Source organism: Artemia franciscana, chromosome 1 (genome assembly GCF_032884065.1).
Source record: "Artemia franciscana chromosome 1, ASM3288406v1, whole genome shotgun sequence".
In the NCBI taxonomy this organism is placed as follows: domain Eukaryota; kingdom Metazoa; phylum Arthropoda; class Branchiopoda; order Anostraca; family Artemiidae; genus Artemia; species Artemia franciscana.
The window spans coordinates 54,899,688-54,926,574 of record NC_088863.1 but is presented as its reverse complement, the minus strand read 5'-3'; the positions used below and the strand labels follow the sequence as shown (position 1 = coordinate 54,926,574).

General features: G+C 34.7%; 1 protein-coding gene across 7 annotated transcripts in view; it reads left to right on the top strand.

Moving 5' to 3' along the window:
- LOC136031439 (A disintegrin and metalloproteinase with thrombospondin motifs 9-like) overlaps positions 1 to 26,887 on the top strand; it is a 364,806-nt gene that overhangs the window by 309,715 nt on the left and 28,204 nt on the right. For all 7 annotated transcript variants that reach the window (XR_010618512.1, XM_065711064.1, XM_065711037.1 and 4 more), the window contains 3 exons: positions 3,879 to 4,049; positions 5,852 to 6,043; positions 15,943 to 16,081. Coding sequence is in view for 6 of the 7 variants with exons in the window: in XM_065711064.1 (XP_065567136.1) it covers positions 3,879 to 4,049; positions 5,852 to 6,043; positions 15,943 to 16,081 (502 nt within the window). In the remaining variant the exon portion in view is untranslated. The remainder of the gene's footprint in view (positions 1 to 3,878; positions 4,050 to 5,851; positions 6,044 to 15,942; positions 16,082 to 26,887) is intronic.

Below are 26,887 nucleotides of genomic sequence, written 5' to 3'. Positions count from 1 at the left end.
TACGAAGAAAAATGGATCGTCATAAATGGTTTTATACCTCTCACAAGCATAAAATCATTTTGCATAACAATTTAACTGACAATATTAGAAACACTGCTACAAAAACAATGGATTACTTGTGTAAATTTTTACCCATACTTATAGATTTGTGCATAAATGATGCGTACATTTTTATGGTTTTACTGTCATGTTCCTCGTACAGTTACACCATAACAGTTGTCCTCAGTAAAACAGAGAACAAATAATTTTTCATGGTGTTTAGAAGTGATAGAGTTGTATGTTTGCCCCATTTTGCAATACTTGCCTCTTGTAAAAAGAAAATTATTCCTCTGACCAGTATAAACTGCTCAATGATAGATTTCAGCTTTGTGGAAAAGTCCTAGATAACAAGAAGCAGGAGTTAGAAAGATGACCTTTTATTCAAAGATGAATTCACGAATTTCTGTTAAATGCTGTAGGGATATATCAGCTGTCCTTTTTTCTCTCCCACCTCCTCCCTCACTTGCATGATAGGCATCTTCAAGAAAAGACATATGTAAAAAGCATTCCATTTCAGCTTTAAATTTATATTTTCTGCTCAAGCATTACACAAGGAGTACCTGTTTCTCGGTAATCAATAAATAATTCATGTGACTACTAAGAACTGCTTGAGCTAAAATTTAATTTGTAGAAAATTCTTAGATGACTATAAAAACAATTCGACTCCAGCTGCTTATCGAACGAGGCATACTTTCTGCAATGCACAAAATGTAAAGTTATATCCAAGTTTGGGAAATGTTTAGAAACGTACACTTCTGCATTAAGTAAGAGTGATTTTCGTGTTTTGTTGCATTTTGTAATTCTGGTGCTACCACGAAATAAGTGCCCACTGATAGAAATGAACCCCACAAAAGAGCTGGGCAGATGTTCGATACAGGTAATTTATTGTCGAACGTCCCAAATTTAGTTTTTAACTGCTCGAATTTATTGATCAATGAACGTGGTATTGATCTCTTTTCAAGACGTAAGAGGTACGTAAATGCAATTTCTAGTCTTGTAACAAAAAAAAAGCAAGAGTCATCTTGCGATGAGATATTCTGGTTCTTGGTGTTTACCTTCCCCCCGGTGATTACCCTCGGGAAAACACTCCCAGAAAGCTACCCCCACGGAAATCACCTCAGAAAATTCTTCCCCCCGCGGAAAATATACCCTACGGAAAATACCCCCCAGGAAAATACCCGTGTGAAGAATAATACTTTCCAAATTTGAGCATTTTATTTGATTTCTTTTTTATTTCAGTAAAAAAAAGTTGTAGCCAAATTTGGCACTACTGTATTATGTGCCTCTCATTCAAGTTTACGCTGTGTGTAAAAATCGAGAAAAAAACAGGTTTTTTTGTTAGTTTCTTTTTTACTTTAGAAATGGATTTTAGCTATAGATTTGCACATTAGGGGGGGGGGGGGGTAAAGTATGGTGGGTTTGCATGCAAAATTCGTTAGGAAAATTATTCTGCATATTATGAAGTAAGAATTGTTTTCTGACTTCAAACTGTCCAAATACTTTACCCCCCTCCCCCTTATATGCAAATATATAGCCCAAATTATATATTTCCCATATATTCTGTGACTTTCGTTGTCTTGTCTCGCGCCAAGCTCAAAGAAATTAGCGAAGGAACCGGTTTTTTCTCGAGTGTAAAAACGTATGTATTCATCACGTATTATCTTCAGTTTGCTCAAATTCAAATATGAAGAAATAATCTTCTGATGATTACGTACCACATCCATTTTTTTTGTTATTTACTTGTTTTGCTTAGACGCTTGAGCGAGCTTTTGTATGATATCGTCTATGTTCTGCTGCGTGAGCTTCCATTTCAAAGTGTAGGGGAAGCTTATAAGAGTGGAAACTAATTTTAGTACCGGGACTTAACATCAGTAATATCAAGGTTTGCCACTAGAAAAACTCTAACTGCCAACAGGGTTCGGTGAATATCTTTTACCTAAAAATGTTGTATAAATATATTTTCAGATGTTTTAAAATAAAGGGGATGTTAAAAAAAGAAGAAAAACAGGAATTTTGAGCCAAGTAGGAATACCAGGTTAAAGTTAACTAGTCTACTTAACCCACAACATTTAATGCAACTATATTGTGCTTGAAACAACTATTGAAAAAAATTACGATTAATTGCCACATACAGAGAATATTTCAGCTCAAATCGTATTACATTGTAGATTCATCATATCCAATTCCACGCTGTTTGATAAAGTCACCAGATGTCACCCTGTAATCGTCGCTAGTACTTTTTAATCCCTATGCGGTCATACTAAGTTGCCAATGACCCAACTCTTATAAGTTTCAGATTGTCTTTTTTCTGTTCCTTGAACAGAGCTGCACGGTTTGTTTTGCAAGATTCACCTTGCTCGCTTGTGTTTTGATTGTGCTTGTCTTTTAAGCTCATAGCCAAACGTTATCAGATCAGTGTTTGTTTTAGGCCTGAGCAGAGGGGGGCTTCTGCCCAGTTTTTTTACATCTGGTATTAAATTCCTTTTGTTTTATATTATGCTCTTATTGAGGTATTTAATTGACTTAAAACTTGTCGCAATTGTAATTTTTGTATACCATACCCCCTACCGTTTATGAGGCCTAGAACCGTTGCTGTATCAGGTGTCTGTAGTTACTTGAGTACTAGGAGCTAGGAAGCAATATGTAATGGCACAAAATATGAGATGACGTACACATCCAAAACACTATCAAAGGCTCTTAAAGGGCCGAATTTACTTATGTCAAACAAATGAAAAAAGAAACACAAAAAAAAAAAATAATTCTTGACAATTAATTAAAAATAAAATGTGCCATGAACATCGATGATAAAAATCGTAAAAAAAATTAATTAAATACTTTCGAGGGTGTATAATTGATTTCTTCTTTTTCTTTCTCCTGCCCTCTCCTCTCCTATCTCTCTGTCTTCCTCTCACCCTTCTTAGGAAAAAGACAAAACCTGTAAGCTTCAACAATAATATGCAGGAAGTTACTGTTATGTGGAACAATCATTTTTGGCATTAAAGTAATTTTTAATTTAACGCAACTGATTATTGGGCTTTTTAACATACATAAAGTCAATAAAAAGGACTTTTCGTTTATTTTCAAAACAAAAAAAAAGAAAAAAGTGAGTTGAGTCTTGAAGGCTATGCATCTTGCAATCCTGGACTTAACTCGGTGATCCTATTTTCACATCTTTGTGCTTGCTCCAACAGTAAAAGATTGTTGGCCTCTAAGAGCCAATCTTAACCCGTTTTACTGACTAAAACTTACGTTGTCATTAAAATATTTAGTCTATTTATATAATCTTCAATAAACTAGGCAACACTCGAAAACAGGACTCTTTTGAAAAAGATTTTGCTAGATTTTACCATTCTTATGCGGTATAGCAATGGTAAAAAAGTAGCCTTTAACTATTTAGCATGTAATACCATTTCCAGCACAATTGAAATGCCAAGACGATCCATGTACTGTTAACCTTTGAAACGTATTTTAATAAATAGTTTAAAATGAAACAAAGGTTGATTTTTTTTCAGGTTTTTAAGGCATCAGTCTCCATTTCTAAATTATTTTTTATTATTCCTGGTCTTTATCTATCGGTTTATTTGTTTATATTGAGTTTGTTTCGATTTGCTAAACCTTCCTAAAGGTAAACTTATTCCAATTTATGGGATTTACTCTTCACCAGTTCATTATTAGTCTCAAATTTAACCTCAAATATCGGTGTATTATCTTCGTCTGTTATTCTGGTCTTACTCTCTGAGATTTAAAACAATAGAGAGCAATGAAAAAGCTCTTTTTTATAACTCTTTTCACTCTATCTTTTCAAAGGAACATCAGACAATTAACATAATCTTTTATAGTGCTCAAGATCTTGTGGTAAGGGCATTAAGTCACGGGATGTTTACTGTTCTGATTCTGGAGGAAGAAGAATAAGCCTTGATTACTGTGACCCACTAACCAAGAAAAGTTCAACAAAAAAGTGCAATCCGAAACCTTGCCCCTTTTCTTGGCGTGCTGGGGAATGGTCAGAGGTAAGTGACTATTGAAAAGAAAACAACAACAAAATAACTGTGTCAATTTTAAAACTGAATTAGCCATCCAATTAATGTGTTTTACCTACGTTAAATTACCAAAATATATCTTCGCCAATAAATTATTATCGGAAAATATGGTCATTTTTTCTTCATCTGCTTATAAGCCTAATTGTATCTTTACAATGAATACGTGATAGGACTTTCTGGGGAATGATCAGAGGAAAGTGACTATTTTCGAAAAAAAAAATTGTGTCAATTTTGTAAGTAAATTTGGTATCCAATTAATCTGTTTTACCTTCGTTAAATTACCAAAGGTAACCTTCGCTAATAGCACTCCACGAATGGAAAATTATCGACAAATACTGACCCAACTTGTTTTACTTTCTGACTAATTTCAAATATCAACTATTTTTTTCTTTTATTTTCTTTCAGCTTTTTATGTCCACTAAACATTTGTTTGAATCTGGGTGCATAGCCGTGTTTCTCCTCCGTCCTGTCCCCCAGGAAAAGGTTATTTACTTGGTCATACCATAAGAAGAAGCAATAATTGGGTTTATTAATCACATCAAAACAATGCCCAGAGTCTATTATCATTTGGGGAAAAACAACAATTCAAGTAAAATAAGGAAAAGAGCAAAAAAGAGGAAAGGGGGTGGGCTGGTATAGGTCTAGATTAAGGACTATTGAGAAGGAAACACGTTAAGAAAACAATTCTTACTTCAGAGTATGCATGAAAATTATAGACGCCTTTCGCATGCAGATCCGCTAAGCCCCACACCCCACTAATGGAAGATATATAGCAAATAGCAAATATAGAGCAAAAATTAGATTTATCTCATGTATTCTCACAATGCGTCTCTCTTCTTTCAACACGTGTACCCACAAATTGAATCAACTATGAAAAAGGAAACGAGAAAACAAGAGTGATGGGTGGCGGAATGTATTGGAAATAAATAGGTTTTGGTCTTTATATTTGCAATTTAGGGGTTGTGGGTGTAAATAATAGTAGGGCTACCTGCAAAATGTATTAACTAGAATTCTGCATATTATGAAGTAAGAATTGTTTACTTAACATCTTTCTTTCTCAATAGCCACTAATTTTGATTTATGTCACTTGTCTCGCTTTAACTCATGCACCCAAACTGCATAAAAACATGTAAATCTCCACACAAAGATGCTACCAGTTTTCCCAAAAACATAAAAAACCTAGACGGTTGAGAACAGTTAGCCGAGTTCATAAACTTGAAAACAATGCAATTTTAACAGTTTACGCAGCTTTGGTTCAATCTATAGAGCTTTTTACTACCAAAATCTATATTCTTTACCCCTGGATAACATTTGTACATCTTCCAAAAACCATAAAACGATATTATTGTTCTTCTTAGATTTGTAAAAGTTGAATATCTAAATTGTTAGATGTTGCCAGCAACATCTAACAATTCAGCCTCAGTCCTAGCTGCAATGGTAGAATGCTAGCCATCATTAAAACATGGCAATATGCATCATTGCTGCCATTAATTATACTCGTAGGTATCATGCTAGATTTCTATAAAGATTGTTTCGTAGATTGAGTAGCTCTGTATTGCTAACTTCTTTTTGAAACAAAATGCATTTAATTAAAAAAAATTTATAACTAATAAATACAAAAAAAATATATTCACACAATATACGGCAAAATAAAATAAATAAGGGGGGAGCGCTAGTGATTACTGTAGTCAGCAACCAGCAGCTACTCCAAGTTTTTATTTCTAACAGACAGAACATATAAGCTTTCCTATGTTTTTTTTTGTTATTTTCAGTGTTCCCATTCTTGTGGAACAGGTTTTCAACTTCGAAAGGTAGAATGTCATAGAGTGAATGAGTATGGATGGGTGGATTTGGACCCAGTTGTTAATCAATGCAATGAAACAGAAAAGCCAGAGACATCTAGAGGCTGCAGCAATGGTGACTGTAATGCACGATTTTACTGGAGAAGCTCTAGTTGGAGTGAGGTAGGAACTGCATTTTAATATATTTTGCTCTACCCTAAGAGCCTTCGGGTGACAGGCACAAAAAATAACATGGTTCATAAGGCCCGGGGACTTTATCTTGCCTGTTTCCCTCAGATAATAAGTTTTAGGCCTCCTTACCCTCCCCACTGCTCTAAAAAGTTGGTCCTGAAAGTTCTGACTTGATCTAAAATTTGTGATGAATTATGTGGGGCCACAAGATGATGCGTATGTATTGTCTTGAGATCATAGTAAAAGTTAATGACTTTATACCATCTCTATCGTAAGAACCTCCCGCTTACTTCAAGGCATAAAAAAGAATACGCAAATAAACGCATAATTTTGTGTCATCAGAAAGACATTGATGTTCCAGGTCTCCTTGTTGTCTACAAACATTAGTTTGTATAGAGTCGAAACTGTTTTAGATTAGGTTACATCAAGACTTAGAAGTTATATTTCAGATTAGATACTGGATTAAAACATACACACGTATTTTTACATGAAAGTGAGGAGTCATATAAACGTAAAGAGAACATAGATAACTTATATTATTTATATTATATTTATATTATTGATATATTATTTATCTATAATAGATAAAGAGAACATAGATCTTCCTATGGAGCAAAGTTAAAGTATTTGAAAGGTCGAACGGCGAGAAGGGAGGGGAGTGCAAAACACACTAGTTTCTATCCTTTTGGCAATTTTTGCATACAAAAATTATTAAATAAGATAATAAGACAGGGAATTCAACAAACATAATTGGTTGATTAGTCTTAGATAGGACACCCATAGAAATGTGATGTTTTAAAAGGTTTTATCTATTGATCTTCCTCCTGGATCGGTTCTTGAGTTCGTGGTAGTTAAATCTTCAGTCTATATTTATCCGAAAGACGTTTTATTGGAAGTTCACCATGTCACATGATAGTAATCGAGGTGACCTTGCCTATTTTCTGCATATACACTTTTTAGAGTTTGGCAAAAGTGAGTTATATATTTCACTTGTAAATGTTGAGAATTCAGTACAATCTGGCGTGGAATCGGCTAGGCTAACTTATATAAAAAAAATTTGATGTGTAAAATTGATGTTCCGGAAAACTGTTTTGAAAACGAATTTGAGGACAAGTATACCGAAAGGGAGACACTGACAAGTAGATACCAAGATAAGAAACTCAGTGTGCTAGGGAAAAACTAAAACAAATATATCGCGCTCTTGTTCCCGTGGAAAGCTCGAGAAATTCTGGTCTAATATTGAAAACCAAATTCTATTTATTTCCTCTATTAAAATAAAAAAAAAACACTAAGAGAGAGAAACGAAATATAAAACGAGAGTACGACAAAGAAATGCAGTAGAGATGACGTACACCAGAGTCCAGTTCTTATTTAGTGATGATTTATTTTGCTGAAGTGAAAAGTTTGACAAAAGTCAAAAAGAAAAAACACATTCAAAAATAAATGTGATTTCAAAGTTCAGTCTTTGAAGGTGAAATTTTGAGTCTTGAAATTATAAAAGTATTACAAAACTATGGGAGGAAAAAAGAGCATAGATGTAATAAAAAGACCTTGCACTCATTAGGGAAAACTAGAGATGATCATAAGGTAGCCTTGAATAGATTACAACGGGTTTTGAAAAAGTCAGGTGTTAATGAGTTTTGGGCCATATTGGAAAGATTTGGGAAGGAATATGAGATTGGTTCTACCAACTCCAATGTTTATTTGGTCTCTTTTAAGGGGAAATAATCAAGGAGCTACTTTGGGGAGCCATAGATGCTTGCCTATTTTCAATGTTATAATTTCTTAAAAAAACAAATAGTTTTTTACTTAATTTCTATATTAAAACATTATTTTCACGTATGTGTGAATTTATTTATGACCCATCATACAAAATAATGAAGTGATGGAGTACATTGAAAAAAAAAGAAACAACATATCGTAATTGCATTCTAAAATACAAACAAAAATAATTCCACGTCAGAAAGCAACATTTTGCCATTCATGGCCGGTTTGCTTATTACACATGTGTACATTCAGCTCAGCTATCTTAGCACACGAGCCAGACAACCTATATTTTTTCATCAAATAGGAGTTGCGGGTCCACGGAGGAACTCGCAACTGAAACCTAGCAAACTTGAAAAAAACGCGCTTCATCCTAAGATGGTCAGATTCACTAAATATAGGGTAAAACGGTACTAAATACAGAATTTGTGCCAGGACGACACTATTGTAAATCCTTGCAAGATGGGCTCTATTCAAATGAAACTGAGAACTAATAATTGCACCATATGCACGACGGATTTTGGTTTCCATACTTTCTAACATCAATAGCCTAGTTTTCTTCAGATTTTTTCCAATAGGAAGGCCAAGATAATTCAACTTAACACAAGGCTTACTTATGGGCAGCACAAATTCCCATTTTGAGTCCCAATAAATTTCATTGGCCCACCACATTACCTGACGATGAAAGACGCGATCTTACGTTTTTTCTCTATATAGACTTTATGAGTTCCCATCTTGTGTTCAGTGAGCTAATAATGGAGTTGACATTGGTAAACAAAAGTGAGTTATCTTTTTTACGTTTGTACTGATTATTTTCCCTGAAACCCGGTAGGGTTAAGGAGAGAATTATGGGAGTTATCATAATTAAGATATTCACCGGAGAACGTACTCCCCTCCAAAGAGATATTAATAGAGAAATTCCTGGTGGCAGAGGCCTTTGTACCTGGGGTCAAATAATGGACCAATCACTCCCCACTGGTAATGCTCCTATTCTACTCTCACTGGTTATAATATTAGTACTGGAAAAACCCTCAGAATCCGTGGGACCGTGACACAACACCCTAGTAGCATCAGTAGTGACACTGGTGGTCCTATGTTCTGCACACCTGCACCATTCAAGTTTCTTTTTTCGAAAGTCAGGCAAAAGCTGCCGAAAACTACTAGAAAACCATATGTACAGTCAATCTAAGGTTTAACCTCAAACAAATTGTAATACTTTTGATTTTGGTATCAATCGAACCGGAAAAATTCTCTAAAACACATGAACAATCATTTAAAATTAGATGAGGTGATTTTGACCGCTTTTCGTCTAAAATGAATTATTTTTAAAATGAACTTAATATGCACGTATAGAAAGTCAATAGCAGATAAATCTGGTACGCAGATCATGAATATGTACTTTTTTTCTTTTAGCGCTCATTTTCTGTTCCATTCCCCTATCCCCCTTCCACCCGAAAAATAACGTGTCGATATAAGTCTGAGAGCATTACACGAAGTTGAATTCATACAGGAAAAAATGGAGCTGCTAATGCAGAAAAGAAGTCGTATTCATGTCAATTTACCTTCCCCCACCCTAATTGTGACCACCTCGAATTCTTAGAATATAATAAGCAACTTATCATTACTAGCTAGACCATTGATTTTAATTTCAACAAAATTACAGATAATTTGAAAATACAAAATGATTGGAGATTCATCACATTTATTTAATTAATAACATGTCTTCTTCATCTTCGATTTTGACCTGAGCATTTGAGCCACTAATTCCTTTTAAAAATTTGCATGCAATGTCACGATGAATGTCATTTAGATGGAAGCGTCACCCAGTCACTATCACAGGATCCCATGCTACCACACTTCATGACGGTAAGAATTTTCTTTGGTGCTACTGGAAGATACATGAGGATAGGGCACAGCGTGCCGGTTCTAAGTCAGCATCACCGATTCTGAGGATCGAGGGCATGACTCTGAATTCCAATTCTCGTACTTTATCATAGGTTTGGAAAAAGTGAAATTTTGCTGCTTCTGAAGTAGGAAGTAGATCTTGGGGATGGACGGAAGTTGTAGACGTTGCTACTTTCTGTGGAAGATTCGGTAACTGCCAAAAATCTCGGCATATTTTTCAATATAGAAAGTTCAGCCTCTCCCACTGGTTTATTCTCTTCTTTCAAAGTATTAATTTTGAATATACTGATTACTTTACCTAAGCTGTATGTTATCTTTCAGCTGTTTTAGGGCAATCCCTTTGCCAAGTCCATGTAGACTAGAAATTTTGCCGTAGCCAAGCATTGCGTGAGTAATAGGAAGCAATTTCCAGGTTTTAAACCGAATCTTCTTAACAATGGCTTTGATATCCCAGGTTGCACCTGAGGTTGTTGGCTTAGGCTCACTGTGCAGGTAAACCGTATGGTGCTCAGAAATAAAATGATTATGTAACAACACCAAGAAGCTGGTATAGTCTCCAATAACTACAGTGTCTCAAGTCTTCGAACACTCAATCGTTGTAAGTACAATAAGCAAGTAAGTATCAGCTTTAGCTTGGATGGTTCTCAGACCTTTATTTCATAAATAATCAGAAAGTACTTTGATGAAACGGGTTTTATTTCTTTTGTACCAAAGAAATTTCTCCATTTTGGGTGTAAATCTCATATCTGGGCTGAACAATACTTCTCATCCAGTGAGACGGTTTCGCCTAAGACGAGTCATCTCTTTTGTCGATGCAGTGAAACATAGTTCCGTATTTGGCCGAAAAGTAGTTCTAATATTGGTGATCTCCGAATATATTTCTTTGTTGACCAGGGAATGGTTAATTTTGTACAAGAATCATCAAAAAGTGACGCAGGATAGGACCAAAGTTTATATTTAAATGAAGATTCCTGGTCCATATTCAGCATTTTGGATATAATTAGACAACACTGAAACAGCAATGAGGGATCTAAATGGTGGATTTTCTATCCATTTTTTGCTCAGAGGGAGTGCCTGATCCTTCTGTTTGAACGAATTCTCCTTCAGAGATTTTCTTTTGCTCCATCAAAAATCTTATTTCCGGCTTCTCTGGCTTTGTCGTCATTCGTATTTTCTGCAGCAGTCATGCCAGTAGCAAAGCTTCGAAGTAATGGTATATCACCCTCGAAAGAATATAATTCCTCGACGAAGTCAATAACTGTTTGTGTGTCTTTGCAGTCACTGTACAGACTCATTTTGTTGGTCGCTTCTGTGATTCGAAACATTCCTCAGTTCTTTCATGAGAAGATTAACGTGAGCACAGGTTTGACATCCTGTTACCCACTGAAGTCTCAGTACTTCTGTCTTTCCTATACCTCAAGTCAGTCTGGTTGCCATTTTCTGACTTCTCAACAGTTCTTGTTCTATGACCAAATCTGTAGATAAACCGGCCCAAAATTTATCCGATCTTCTCACAACATGTAAACCTTTTTGAAAGACTGGAAAAGTGTTGGGCTTGTATGCTTTGTACCTGCCGTTAGTACAGCCTCGCGGACTTCGTGTAGGTGATGTGACCAGCAGGTGTGAGGTAATGCAGCATGTCGGGAATTGTTTGCAAATGAAATTTCCATTGACATGTACGTTCAACTCTGGAGAAATTTGAAAGAATGGTAACAATGTCGGTTAACTAGAAATTAACTACAAACCAAAATTTATTAGTAAGCGTACTGCTTACACGGTCTTTCAAACTTAAATATTGGCAAAATGGGTCAACCTTGTCTTTTGCATTATTGCATATATTGAAGAGCATTGCAGATGTGGGACAATTTTAAGACATGTGTGAAAACATTCATTTGATTGGGTCTGCTTTGGGGGAGGCGAAAAATGCAGGATACCGTTACAAAACCTTTTCCTAGCATTTCGGCATAGGAAGTGTAAATTTTCTCTGTTGGATCTGACTTCGTGTAATATCCAAGGCATATTAGTGCATAATCTATCTCATATGACCAAATTCTTGGGGTCCAGACAGTATTTTTGCTCTGGACTTTTATTATGGCTTTCTTGAATGTGTTGTTGCTCTATAATTTTCTTTGCTCATGAAAATCTGCCCATTTCATTCTAATACTTAAATCAGAAGTTGATCAAAGGGCATAGGCTAACATAGCCCTATCAGCCGCCTTTTCTGCATTCAGAAACCTTAAGAAGGTATTTGCAACCTCACACTTTTCAGTATCTGATGTCGAATAAACCCTTAGATGACTGCCAATATGAACTCTGCAAAATTTTTTAAAGATATTCAAACAGTGGCCCAGGATTATGAGTGGATCAAACTTCTTTCAAAAGGATCGGGCTCTTGTCATTTGACATCGCTAACGCCTTTGGCAAAACATGGTACCATGGCTTAATATAAAGGGCAGATCTTTTTGTGATACTTCACTGCAAGCTGTCCACGAGAGGTTCACTATGCCACAAATACGTAATAAAGGTGGGCACAACGAAGAATAGCTTTTCCGACCTGCGCTTTCTATTTTATGTATACATGGCAAGGAAAAAAAGCTTGTATGTTCTCTGCAACACTTTTCCTGCGACATTACAACACACTTAGCTTTTAAAAAACACAACAACCCAATACAAGCCTTATCACCTATACAGATGTCTTTCGAAAATGGAAAGTTACTCTAACATACGGAGCAGTTTTCCAATTTGTTCTTTTCTGCAAGTGCATTAATTTACATGTTTCTGCAGAGATTCCTCTTACTGTGCCCACCATTGTCCCATTGACACACCTTGGTCAAATTATCTTAAGTTGACACACCAAAGCAAGCGGACTAAAAACTTAAAGAATAGTGGAATTCATACACTTAAAACACTTAAAAGTATCTTGCATCATGAATTTAGGATAAAAGAATAGCAAGGTGGGGTGGTCTCGTCATGCAATACTGTTTAAATAACCTAGCCATGACTTGGGCTTTAGGCAAGTTTTCTGAAAGGGAATAAAAATAATAATGTTTAGTTAATTTGAGATTTACAGGAATTTTGACCAAATGTATAATATGCAAATATGATTAAGAATAATTTAACAAATTATATTGCAAAACCAATAGTTAATGCCGATGAACTTTACCAAAAAGAATTTTTAGACTGGCGGCCCAAAAAGCAAGAATCACTTCAAAATATGCTTCTCTATTTGTTTTTATCTGAAAGAATTGCCGTATTTCGTGTTTTTTATTCAGTCCGGATTGAACTTCCTTGAAGTGATGATTATCAGACTGTTTCAAAATTTTGTTTTAACTTAGATTGCATGTATTTTATTGTAATTCTTATTTAATTTAATGCTTTGCTAATGACAAATTTTATATATACAGAACAAATTAAGAAAAATTCAAATGTCTTAGAATAATTCTTCATTGTTTTACCTATTTTTTTATGGAGAGTTAAGGTGGTTTTGGTTGTTGTTTAGGTTTTACCATTGTAAAAGAGGGTATGCTGAATCCTGGTTGTGTCCAAAAAGGCTGATTTTGTTAAGTTAAAACCTCCGATAGTGATAGAGGGGGTAAACTAAATAAAAAGAAGGCATTTGAATCCGTTTCGCTGAAAGTTTGTATCTACAATAGCAGCTAAGGGAATTTAATTGAAACTTTCTGTGAATCTGAACTAAATATAATTACAACAAATGTATCTAATGTGTCAAAAGGATAAACTCAGGAGTATCCGATGTCATTAAGGTAAAACTGTCAGGGAGTATTGAGTAGGCCTTAGAATTGACTAAAACATACAGCGCATCTAGTTCGTCAAAAGACTAATCTGCAGGACCTCAAGAACTACTAAACGTTTTAATTTAATCTATTAGGGAATGTTGAACAAAATCAAAACACAATGTGAATCCAAGATGCTACTGTTATTAATTAAATATTATTTAATTTAAACATGATATTAATTAAATATTAAAGGATACACTCAGGAGTATCCGATGTCATTAAGGTAAAACTGTCAGGGAGTATTGAGTAGGCCTTATAATTGACTAAAACATACTGCGCATCTAGTTCGTCAAAAGACTAATCTGCAGAACCTCAAGAACTACTAAACGTATTAATTTAATCTATTAGGGAATGTTGAACGAAATCAAAACACAATGTGAATCCAAGATGCTATTGAAGAACAGCTTAGTCTGACTGGCACCTACGTTTTAGAGTTCTGCTTCACAGGATTCCCTAAGCGAATAAAGAAACTCTTTCGGAGATCTTAGACCGAAATTAGAACTGTGTTTCACCCAAGAATCCAGACGTCATTATTGTTCTTGATGTCTACAACATCGCTGCTTCAACAAAGGATATGATTCATCTTAAGTGAATCCGTGTCACTGCACGGAAAGTGATGTTTAGGCCAGAAATGAAACTGACATCCAAAAAAGATGAATAATCCTTCGTGCAAAAAGAATAAAGCTCGTTCTATCAATGTAATTTCTGTTTATTTATGAGGCAAAAGTCTGAGAAGTATCCAAATTAAACCTGATTTTGACTTGCTTTTTGCACTAGCAGCGGTAGAGGGTTTGAAGACATAGAATCTTCATAAGCCTTACACCGATTTTTTTGTGCTGTTACTTTGTCATTGTCATCCTGAGCACCACAAGATCTACTTCCACAGTGAGCTTAAGGCAGCTACTTCGGGTGCCACGTGATGTTATTGGGGCAATTGTTAAGAAGATTCAGACTGAAGCCTGCAAACTGGTTCCTTTTGCTTACGCAATTCTTGGCTGTGATACAACTTCCTGGGTACATGAACTTAACAAAAACATTGTACTTAAACAACTGAGAGACAATAAAGAATTAAGGCAAATGCATGAAGTTTTTCTTAAATTGAGGCTTCGAAAGAAAAGATTAAAGTAGCGGGAAAGGCTGCACTTTCTATATTGCAAGGTGCAAAATCTTCTTACAGTCTTGACAGTTACCAACACTGGGTCTTTTAGCAGAAACAAACAACGCCTAAGACATTCGTCCATCCCCAAGATCTACCTTCTACTTCATCAGCAGTGAAATTTCACTGTTGGGTTGGGTTTCAGAGTCCTGCCGTTGATCCTAAGAATTGGGGAGTAAAACTCCAGAAAGGTATGCTGTATCCTATCCTCACGGATCTTCCAGCGTCACCAAAAAAAAATTCTCACCGTCGCAAAGTTTGGTTCTAAGGTTGTAATGGGTCCTATGATAATGACAAGTTCAGCTGTCATCAAAATGGCATCGATAGAACATTGCTTGCAAATATTGCAAAGTAAATAGTTGCTGTAATGCTCTGGTCCAAATCAAAGATGAAGAACATATGTGATTAATTATGTAAATGTGATGAATATCTAGTCCTTTTACAGTCTCGAATTACATTTGATTTTTTGTTCTAGTTAAAATCGATGATTTGCTTTGTTGTGAGAACTTTCTTATTAGATTTTAAGAATTTGGGGTGGTCACGCTTAGGATGGAGGATGTGGAGGTAAATTGACCTGGATATGACTTCTTCTCTGGATTAGGAGTCCAATTTTTTTTTCTGTATGGATTCGACTTCACGCAATGCTGTTCTCAGACTTATATCGACACTTAATTTACAGGCTGGAGTTGGAATGAACATGAGCGCTAAGAACAAAACAAAGTGTAAATTCGGGATCTACATATCAGATTTAACCTATTAATGACTTTCTATATGTGTAAATCAAGTTGTTTTAAAGAAAAAAGTCATCATTTTGGAAGAGAGACAAAAAACAGTCAATTTTACCTCAACCAATTTTGGTCGATTTCTTATATGGCGCAGAAAGTTTTTGCTCCAGTTCGAATGATACCAAATTCCATACTTAATTTTTTTTCTAGATAAGCTCTATAATTTAATGTAAAGTGACTGCGCTATGGTCTCGGTAAGAATTGTTACCTCTCATGATTGGAGATGGATCACTGGGGAATGTTAGCTCATCATATGGCAAGAAACATTCTTTCATAACGTAAACACACTAAAAAACTTTTGGTCTTGGAGTGTTGATGTGGAAAAGCTAAATTTTGATTTAAAGATTTTTTTGAAAGGTGGTAGCCCTCCTTGCGCTTAGGGTAAACCTTGATATGATATTAAAACGAGTGACATTTTTTGAAAGTAAAGAATGACATTCAAACTGAAAATGAACAGAAAATTTTCACTATTTCTCATTTCAGTGCAATGCTCGATGTGGAAAGAAAGGTGTACGGAAGCGTTCCATTGGCTGTTATAATCGTAATGGTAAACGTGTAAAGAAGGCCTACTGTCCAAAACAATTTAGACCACAGAAAAAGGAAAAATGCAACGGGAAGCCTTGTGAGTTCATTTAATTATAGTCGTTATTTTTTATTTAAAGATAAGCTCCTGCTGAATCTTAATGGTTCAGCCCTAGGCCTACTTTGCTCCTTAGTGCCTGTAGAAGGCTTTCAGCAATTTGCTTTGTGGCTCCGTATGGGGCTCTAGTTGTATTTACTTATAACTATAACGATAAACGCATAAGGAGGACTGTTGTCAAAAACAATAAAAACCACAGAAGAAACAAAAATACCACGACGAACCTTTCAAGTCTATTATATCGTATTCATTTACTTTTGCATGTTTTTATTGGCACAAAAAGTCCTTTTCCTGTGTAGTACTAATGTTACAGAGTAGTACAGAACCCAACTGTTATAGCCTAACTGTGTTGACATGGTTGTTCGAGGATCGATCAAACTTGCTTGGATGGTTTTATTGGTAGAATGTATTCAACAATTTCCCCTGGGGCTGCAAGCTGGTTTCCATTGCATAAATGTTGTAGTTTCAGATTATATCCCTGATGTTAAGCTGGTTGATGTCCTTCTGAACTAAAGTTATCAAAAATTCTAAGCTTCACAGTTGAGATTCTAAACGAAGCATCTTTTTTTGCAATGATGGTATGCACTTTAGAATTTCTGAATGTGAAAGAGAAGCCCAAGCCAAGTCATCATTTACTTGTAAATAAAACGTTCTTAACTTGGTTGCGTTGACAATTAAGAGTGAAGAATATGTAGGATTGATATTACAGACCTTACAACAGTAATTTTAAACAACAATGGTGCAGACACTAGCTCAACGCTAGCCTCTGTAGCACAAGTGAGACATTCAGATCAGGGGGAAATTCCATGTCATTTATAAATCGTGCCTTTGTTTAGTCAACAGGATCTTGTTGAACAGAGAATCTTACACTCAGCACTTTCATGCTAGAAGACATTTCTTGTAAGTTGATTTTGTAGCTTTATTACTAAAGATTGAACAACCGACTCAGTTCACATGGGGGCAATCAAGTGTCAAATCAGCTTCCCCTACTTTTTTTGTAAACATCGTCCTTTTTAAGCAAACATTTGCTTCTGATGATTAATCAAGAGAAAGTCTTTCATATGAAATTAAAAGTGGTAAATGGACAACAAGCATGGGCCTGTCATTCATCTAACATCCGCCAACCATATTTCCAGGGGCGTTGTTTGGAGGCAGGGTAGTTACCCCAGCCCCAATAATTTGGAGAAAAAACTAATATAGCCCATGCCCCTTGACTATTTGGATATAGAGTTTGCTTCCCCCCACACAATAAAAATGCTTGAGCAACGCCCCTGCCTATTTCCAAGCTTTTCAACAGAAAGGTAGAGATTGCTTAACCCCGAGCAGTGCAAAAATCTCTTATTTGTATGACTAAAGAATCAAAGTGTGACCGTGGCCTTACCAAAGCCCCCCTACAGACGCTTTTTAAAATTATATTTTCGGCGCCTCTTGATTGAAATGGAATCATACGATGACTTTTAATATGCATGGGTTGGGGAACATAGTACGTTTGTAGCCTATCTAGTAGCCCTAAGAAACATATTGCAAATGCCACAATATTCCAACATTACTACCCAACATCATCCGTAATTTAGCAATGTGTTCCTTCCAACTCATATTCTGATCAACTAACACACCGAAATATATCATAGTAAATTTACGCTCTAAATAAGTAAATTCATCAATGGGAAGTGTACTACGTTCAGGTAGTGACTGGCCAGTACGACATAAAATCATATGCTTGGTTTTCGACATATTAACAGATAAGTTTCTTTTCCACTTAACCAAGTTTCTATCTTCTCAAATGCTGCCAACATATTCTTCTTAAGTGACATTTTATCAACAAAGCACATTGAGCAGGCCATATCGTCAGCGAATAGGAAGTTTAGTCTGAGATATTCCTGTGCCCTGTTGATGTCGTTATCATAAATAAGAAAGAGTAGAGGTCCAAATACAAACCCCCGAGGAACGCTAACTTGACTAGTAGGGAAGAGGTAGCATTTCCACAATCAACAAACTGACTACGCCCAGTAAAATATGATTCAATCAGAGAATTTGGAGGTCCGTGTATACCATAATTTTCTAGTTTACGAAGCAAAATTGAATGACAGATAGTATCGAATGCTCTTTTCATATCGATAAATATAGTAGCCGGAAGTTTGTTTTTACCTAAAGTGTCATGTATAAAATGTGCGAATTTCAGAATTGCATGTTCAGTGCTATGACCTTAAACCCAAACTGAATTGAACCCAAGCATTGAAACATCCCCTCTTATCGAAAAAAATCACTATGAGATTGTAAAGACATTTTCAACTACTTTTGCGAATGAAGCTAGGATCGTGATTGGTTAATAGGTTGTTGAATGTATCGCGTCATCACCCTTATGCGGGGTTAAAACACGTGCAGACTTTAAGCAAGTTGGAAAACATCCACTTGAAAAACATAAGTTGGTACTATGAACTAAAAATTCTGTAATATTTGGGATTATCTGTTTTAATAGACTTATCGATCGAGCTATTTATACCTTCTGATTCTTCCCATTCTTAAGTTGGTATATAGCTTGCAGTAACTCCTCCGGTGACACCACAACAAAATTTTGCTTTCTTTTAACAATTTTCTTGTCTATTGGTGATAATATTTCTTCCAGAAGGTTTTTCATTTTGTTTTTTCCAAGGCATTCCTTAATAATCTACCAATATTCTCTGGGGACCCTCCAGCATTTTGAAATTCATGAAGATAGTATGACTGCTTTGCTAGTTAAAGTAGCTTTGTCGGACAGTTTTAGTACAGCCAAAATTTGGCCTGATTTTCATGCGTAGGATCTGCCATGAATTTCCTGAAGAGCTTATTTTTGGTATGGATAGAAGACAGAACAGCAGCTGTAATCCATGGTTTCTTCGATATATAATGAGGTCTGGCTTGCCGGCTTAATGAAGGACATGCCATATTAAAGTAATATTTTGAACTGGTTGATGAAGTACTCAGTAGCTTTGTCCACGTCGTCACATTCTAAGCTGGGAGACTAGTCTGCTTGAGACAGTAAACTTTTCGCTATATCAGTCGAAGCAGCGTCCAGTCTTCTTGTCCTCAAAGAAGAGGGCGTAGGGAGGCAGGGCGGTCCAAATTTAAGGTCGTACAGGATTATAAAATGGTTGGAAGTGTCTCCGACAATAACGTTATAGCCCAGAGTCTAAAAACTTGTGAAAATATTGTCAATTAGCGACGCTGATGACTCCGTAATTCTCGTCAGAATGTGGCATGTTGGAAGCAAACCTGCAGACATACAACTTGTTACAAAGTCAATTGCAGCATTATTTGAAACTGTTGAATTCGTATTTTATGTACATTACTAATATCAATATTAAAGTAACCCATCATGAATTTTTTTTTTAAATTGTTTAGCACCCAAACTTGGTGGCCTATATTGGGTGCAACATAACATTTTTGAAGGACCAATCTAGATAACTAGCAAAAAATTCAAATGACGTTTCTTCATAAAGGAAATCATAATCATTCACTTTTCTTACAAATACGTTAAAATTTACAAAGAAGGCCTCTCTATCTATTCTATTTTTAAACAAATACTTATACCCATTTACATGAGCTAGCTCAGAAGATAGCTCAGTTAAAAACGTTTCATGCACCAGATTGCATCATTCCCATGGTCGGGAAGTATTGTTGAAATGTTTTCTAAAGTGCTGAAAAATCCACAACAATTCAGAAACACAACAATGCTCCAAAGAACTCGATCTTGATGGGAAATCATGAAACAGTGAAAATTAGTATATATGAAACCACTAGGCCACATCTACAAAAGTACGAAATTTCTTATTTTTCCAGAGAAGGATATTAATGGTTATGGTCTTTTCCTGGTGTATCTTTTCCCAGATGCGATTGTGTAGTACCAGTTTCTGTTGAGTAGTAAAACAAGAACTTATTTGAAGAAAAATTAAAAATACATTACCCGTTTTAAGTTTAAAACTTTAAGAAATGCAAAAACCTCAAACATTAGAGATATTAGTCTAGAGCCAAAGAAAATTATTTTCATTGTTTTGTTTTGTGTATTCTTCTTTTGAATGTGATTATTTTGACATGATCAAGAGAAATTTGAAACTGGAGCTATTATACTTCAGAAATGTTGCAACAGTATTTTTATTTGGGTGGCAACTGGGCATGCTATTTAAGTAGATGCAATTCACATGGTAAAATGAAGAAAAGTAACGATTTAACAAACACACTACTTGGTGAATTTAAAAACATCACCCAATACACTACAAATTATAAACACACATTAAACAATCATAAATATTGAGTTCTGGTGATTGGTTTTTACTGAAATTAAATTTAAGAAAAGTCTTTTCTATTAGTTATCAGTTTTATCGTTTCTATTGTTATCAGTTTTAGTGCTAGGAGATCGAGCATTGCTTGTCAAGGGCTTCTAGACATAAAATTGATATTCAATGTAACCCTCCACTCTTCCGGAAATCCATACCCCTCCCCCATTTCCTGATTCACACATGAAAAAGTTTGGTGTAATTTTTATAGAATTTGCTTTTTTTAAACAAAGATGCAAAAGGGAAGGAAATTAAAAAATTCTAGGAGTCAATTTCCCCTTCCAATCGGCATCCTTGACAATGTTTAGGATATTTAAGATTTCTGTCGCAATGATGCCAATAATTGCTCAGATTTTTTTTGAAATTCTTTGTCAAACAATGCCCAACGGATACCTTTTTTTTTCGAATCCTTTCAAATTTGATACATGGTCGCTTTTCAAATGTGGGAGTATTTCAGAATATAATGTTACACATTTTGAGGTGTTCCCTGCTAATATAAATGCTATTTATAAACATAATGGCGAACTCACGAACAAATCATTTTAATAAAAATCATAAATCACGTTTCAATAAATCGTGTACATTAAACGTTTAGTACAACAAATCAAATCTTAGAGTCAAAAATCCATCCAAATTACAAGCAAATGAATAGCACGAAACCTGGTGCTATTAGAACAGAGCTGGGTTCAATTATAAAGATTGAGCATCCTCTACTGGGCTTAGGGGTTGGGATAAGTTGAGGGGTATATGTACTGCTATATTAGCGGTGAATCAGGCGAAGAAAGCCGAGTATAAACGACATTCAACTTCGCCAACCCGAGGGCTTGTTTAGGGTGTACTGTCGCCTGCAGCAGATCATTGTTGTTAATAAAACAGTTCATGATAATGAATTGTAAGTAAGGAGCAACCCTGATCAATAGTAACCGAAACTAAAAAAAAATTATATAATTATATAAAAACTACATAGTAACCGAAACTGAATATATATATATATATATATATATATATATATATATATATATATATATATATATATATATATATATATATATATATATATATATATATATATATATATCTATATATAAAATCGGCTTATTATTCCTTTTTGTTTTTTTTGGGGGGGGGGGTTTTTACCTTTTTTTTAGCTTTTTAGTTTTTTTTCTTTTTTCTTTTTAGTTTTTTTAGTCTTTTTTCTTTTTACGTTTTTATTAGTTTTTTTTTAGTTTTTTTTCTTTTTTAGTGTTTTTTTTTGTAGTTTTTACCTTTTTTAGTTTTTTTTCTTCTTTTGTATTAATGCTAAAGCCAAGGTTCGAACCTTGAACCTCTCTGACCTAGAACCAGGAACATAACGCTTTACGAACTCAGCTACTTTGGCTTGACTACATTTACCTTTTCTTTTCTTTTTTTTATTTTTTTAGTTTTTTTTCTTTTTCAGTTTTTAGTTTTTTTAGTTTTTTTAGTTTGTTTAGTTTTTTTATTAGTTTTTAGTTTTTTTTATTTTTATTTTGCTAAAGCCATGGTTCGAACCTTGAACCTCTTGGACCTAGAACCTGGAACATAACGCTTTACCAACTGAGCTACTTCGGCTTGAATACGTTCGTTTTTGAATTGGTATATGATGAAATAATTCAGACGTCATATGCGGACAGTGACGTCACTCGACAGACACACAGACAACTTATTTATATATATATAGATACTAGCTGTTGGGGTGGCGCTTAGCGCCACCCCAACACCTAGTTGCTGGGGGCGCTTCACGCGCCCCCAGAAGAAAAGGCTTCACAAGAAAAAATAGTAGACAATAAATTGTTTGTAAATACTGGAAACACTTATTTGATTAGTTGTAAGCTCCATTGTAAACATTCTATGCAAATAAAAAAAAAGAAGAAAAAACAAGAAGAAGAGGCCTCACAAGAAAAAATAGAAGACCATAACTGTTTGTAACTATTGGAAACACTTTTTTGATTAGTTATAAATAATCGTAAATATTCGATAGAAAATTTATTTTTTGCAAAAATATAAATATTTGATTTCAATTTGTGAAAATCAATGCGCGATGGAATGTTTTGAAGTCATACTCAAAATATGTGACCTTTAAAAAATAGAATTCGGGAAAAAAATGTCATGTATCTAATTATTTTTTTCTTTTTTCGCACACTTGTGTTATCAAGAGCTTGAAGCCAAACTGAGTCAATACACATCATAGTTGCAGCATGAGAGTACCACCTAGAAAAGAGAGTACCACGACCAGAAGTAACCAAAAGTTTAAAAATACATTTTGAAAAAAAAAACTACATAATCAGAAGAAACTTCCATTTGAAGCTTATTCAAATATGGTAATAATCAGTTTGATCGATTATACCGGAGGTGCAAAAAGTCTGGATGTATACAAATTTTAAAGATTTTAAAGAATTATTTGGAGATTACGCTGACAAAACAAGTTTTTTTTTACTTAAATTAAGGAGCAACATTAAAACTTAAAACGAATAGAAGTTATTCCATATATGAAAGGGGTAGCCCCCTCCTCAATACCTTGCTCTTCATGCGGAAGTTTTTTACTGCTTTTAAAAAAGCTTCTTATAGTTCTAGTTTAACGGCCGTTGTGTTTCAGGTGTCTTTCTTAGAGACTTGGGATAAAAAATCAAACTTCAGAATAAAGATAAAGGTGTAAGAAGGGGGTTAGAATCCTCATATCCATAAGAATTTCTATTTGTTTCAAGTTTTAATGCTGTTCCTTAATGTCAGCTACAAAACTTGAAATCTAGCTTCCCTTCCATAAGAAATTGTATCCCCCACGAAAAATCCCTCAATGGAAAGTTCCTTCCACACAGAACCCTCCCCCCCCCCCTTCTCCATAAAAATTCACATTAAACAACTCCATTCTCGTTGAAATTTCCCATCAGAAAATTCCTTGCAGACAATTCCGCTGAAAAGTTATTCCTAACACACTTCCATCTGAAAAACACCTTTTTTTTCTAATAGCTTTTCAGATCATGCCAGTTTGAAATACCCATGGAAAATTTTTCCAGAAAATCACCCCAAAACTCCCAGTGGAAAACTAATCCCCTCGAAACCCCGCCCGTGGAAAATTTCTCCTTCAGAAAATCACACCGTAAAACTATACCATTGGAATGAAAGCCATGGTTGAAAACCACTCATATGAAATTTACACCAAGAAAAGATAATTTTTGCATTAGAAATATTGAAGTAATTTTTTTCGTAACCGCTCATGGGAGACTAGAACATAATGGAAAGGCATTCAAGGGCTTGTTTGAAATATATCTTTATGTTTATTCCTTATATATTGATTTGGCTCCATGAGGTAATCGTTAAGTGCCATAATACACCCAAAAGTATAGCCTTTTCCGGAATGGAAAGGCTGTAAAGAATGAATAGTGTACTATTAAAATCTTGATGGTTATATTCCTCTCGAAACTTTCATCATGAAGTGCCATGTGGAACCAAAAATAAAGTTTTCGGTACAATTTCTGGAGTAAAAATGCAGGAAAGCAAGAAATAGGTGCTAAACAAATTAGAGACCACCAATTAGAGATTTATAATAGCTCCATCCCTCTCAACCCTTTTGGCAATCTAGTAAAAAGTAAAACCACAATCAATAGTAACCGAAAAATTAAAAGCAATTTTCAGCTTTCTAGCCGAAAAAATCGCTATTTGAAGCTGATTCAGAAATCCTATCTATTATTTTAAATAATCTTAATTGCAAAAAAAAACTTCTATTACGAAAAGTATTTTATATGAACTTAAAAAAAAGAGCGAAAAACCCATTGAAAATTATTTGCCTTGAGGGGGTTGTGATTGTCTCTTCCTCTCCGTCTTTAGTCAAACATAACAATTGACACACATTCATTTATGGTAAAAAATTTAAAGAGATAGCGAAGTTTTTTTTTATCTTCTTTGGTTTTCATTTTCCTGCCGGAGTTGTCACTTGCAATTATCAAATCCCGCCTTTTCTTGTTCGCTTCTGTTTTTGTTGTTGGTTTTTCCACACTTTCTTTAGTTAATTGATGTGAGTTATCTTAACATTTTGAAGTCCACGAAGTAAAATTTAACGAAAGCAAACTTTCTTATGAGAATTTCCAATTTTTGGCAATAATGCAGCAGAAAAGTTACAATAGTAATGACATGAATTCTTGCATATTATATTATCTACACATCTGAAACTTGTTTAATGCTGTTTTCTATAATTATATAATGTCTATACTTTCTATACGTTCATATATGACTAAATAGGACAGTAACTTATAAACAAGGTTAACCTCAACCCATAGACTCTTTGTTTAACAAAATTCCAGATTTTTAAGGAGAGTTTAAGAGGACTTTGGGGTAAAACGTATATGCCCATTTTTAGCAACAAATCATGTAACTTCTGTAGTTTCATCACCTTGAAACAAAATAGTCATGTAAAGTTTAGTGTTTATATTTTTAAAACAAAAACAATCAAAAGTTAATTTAAAAACAAAAATGTCTCTATGATGGAAATAAGGAACGAAGGTGAAACTTAAAACGAAGAAAAAATATTGCTTCGCAGTTAATGTAACAAACATTTCAGTATTGCTTCAGATTAATTGATCCGTAATATTTCTCCAAATTTGTAGAATTCTGTAAAACAAACAATTTACAGAAAACTGATCTTGCTTGAGGTTCTGAGAGATTATAATTGTATATTAAAATTTACATATTTCATAGTTAAGGAAAGACTAATGAGATTCTCATAAATCAGTCTTTTATTTTTTACTGGATACTTTATGACTTTTAGGCTACTAATGTATTTTGTTGCGTCGATTAGCCTATGTGTTTTCAGTAAAGCGCTAGTTTTCAAATGATTTCGATCTGGGTTCTTAAACGACTTAAAATATTCTAGTCTTCGAGAAAACTTTGTGTTTATAGTTCACAGTTAAATCTTACATGGCTGGTCTATTCCAACTTCCTTTTGTTTCCCCATGCCATACTAATCAGTCAACATTCATCTTGCTTAATAGCCCTCACTCCGTAGTAGTTGACAAATGTTTTATCTGTGGAATTAAATACTGTTCGCAAAGTTTACCAACTTTGACAGTTAGAGAGGGGTATTTCCCTCAAAAATACTCTTTTTCAGTATTTTTGATGACCAAAAGCTTTTTTTTGTATTTTGATTAAAAAAGTAAAAAAAAAAAAATGTTGCTCTCCCCTATGGATTTTAAAAAAACAAATTTTTGGGGGAATTTCAAGATTTATAATTACTATGCATAAGCAAATTCTGTATCTAAGATATAAAAGAAGAAGCCAATGTCTTTACGAATTTTCGTTGCTGTGAGAATGACCATGCCCTTAAGGCCCTATTCAAGAGGCATGTTTTTAAGGAATCATTACAACGTAAGCTAGTCTAATTCTCACAATGTATGCTTTGTTTCAATTCAAGAGTACAAAATTTGATTGTTGATCATAGGCAGTGCAAGGGCACTTCCTAAGTAAAGAGCGATGCGGGCAAACCTTATTGTTTATTTCATTTAATTTTTTTGGAGAGGGGGTTAGATCAAGGCACTTTTTTGGTTTTTGAAGGAGTTGTCGTAGAAACTTTGGAAGGGGCACATTTGATTGTAAATTGCAATGTCTAGTGCCCTTGTCAATAGTCGAAAGTGATTGGAGGGTAGCCAGCCTCCCTCCCCAACGCCCATCATTTCCCCAAATACATTTAATCAATATTTTGAGAAATTCATTTTGTTAAGCATAGTTAAATGACCCAATAATTATTTTTTTGACGATGAAAACCCCCCAACTCTTAGGGTAAGGGTTGTAAGTTATGCAATGGGAGTATATAAGGCTTTTATGGAACGGGCGGTCGTATAACCTTCCGATTGGATAGGGCCCTTTTGATTGGAAATCCGAAAATCGCATCCCCTTTAAGAGTCAAAAGTAAATGAAGGGCGACCAAACCATCTCAAACAAGCTTATCATTCCCCAAAACACACCTGATCAAAATTTCATTGTATGTATTTTGTTCAACATTGCTGAAAATTCCAGTTATACCTCTTTGGGGAAGCCAACCTCCCCACAGTCCTCAGGCCGTAAGTAAGGCAATTTGTTCATTGTTTACATATAACATATGTTATTGAGAGAGGTATGTATATTTGAACTTTACTTTCCAAAAAGACGAAGGGCATTAGGTGAGCCTTTTAGAGTATGTTGAGGGGAGTATTGAACTAAATTACAACATATTCTGTGTATACGGATTGTCAAAATGATGTAACTCATGAATGACTGTGTATACTAATTTCCAAATTTCAGAAAATGACAAAGGAAATGACCAAAAAGAGAATATTTGACTGCTACCACTATCTCTACCTATATTTACCTACAACTACCTCTGCGACTCTACTATTGCTACTCATTCTACCTCACTACTCTTTTGAAAATATTGAGGAAAAATTTGATCTAAAACAAAAGACGTTATGTGCAAGTACATATTCAAAAT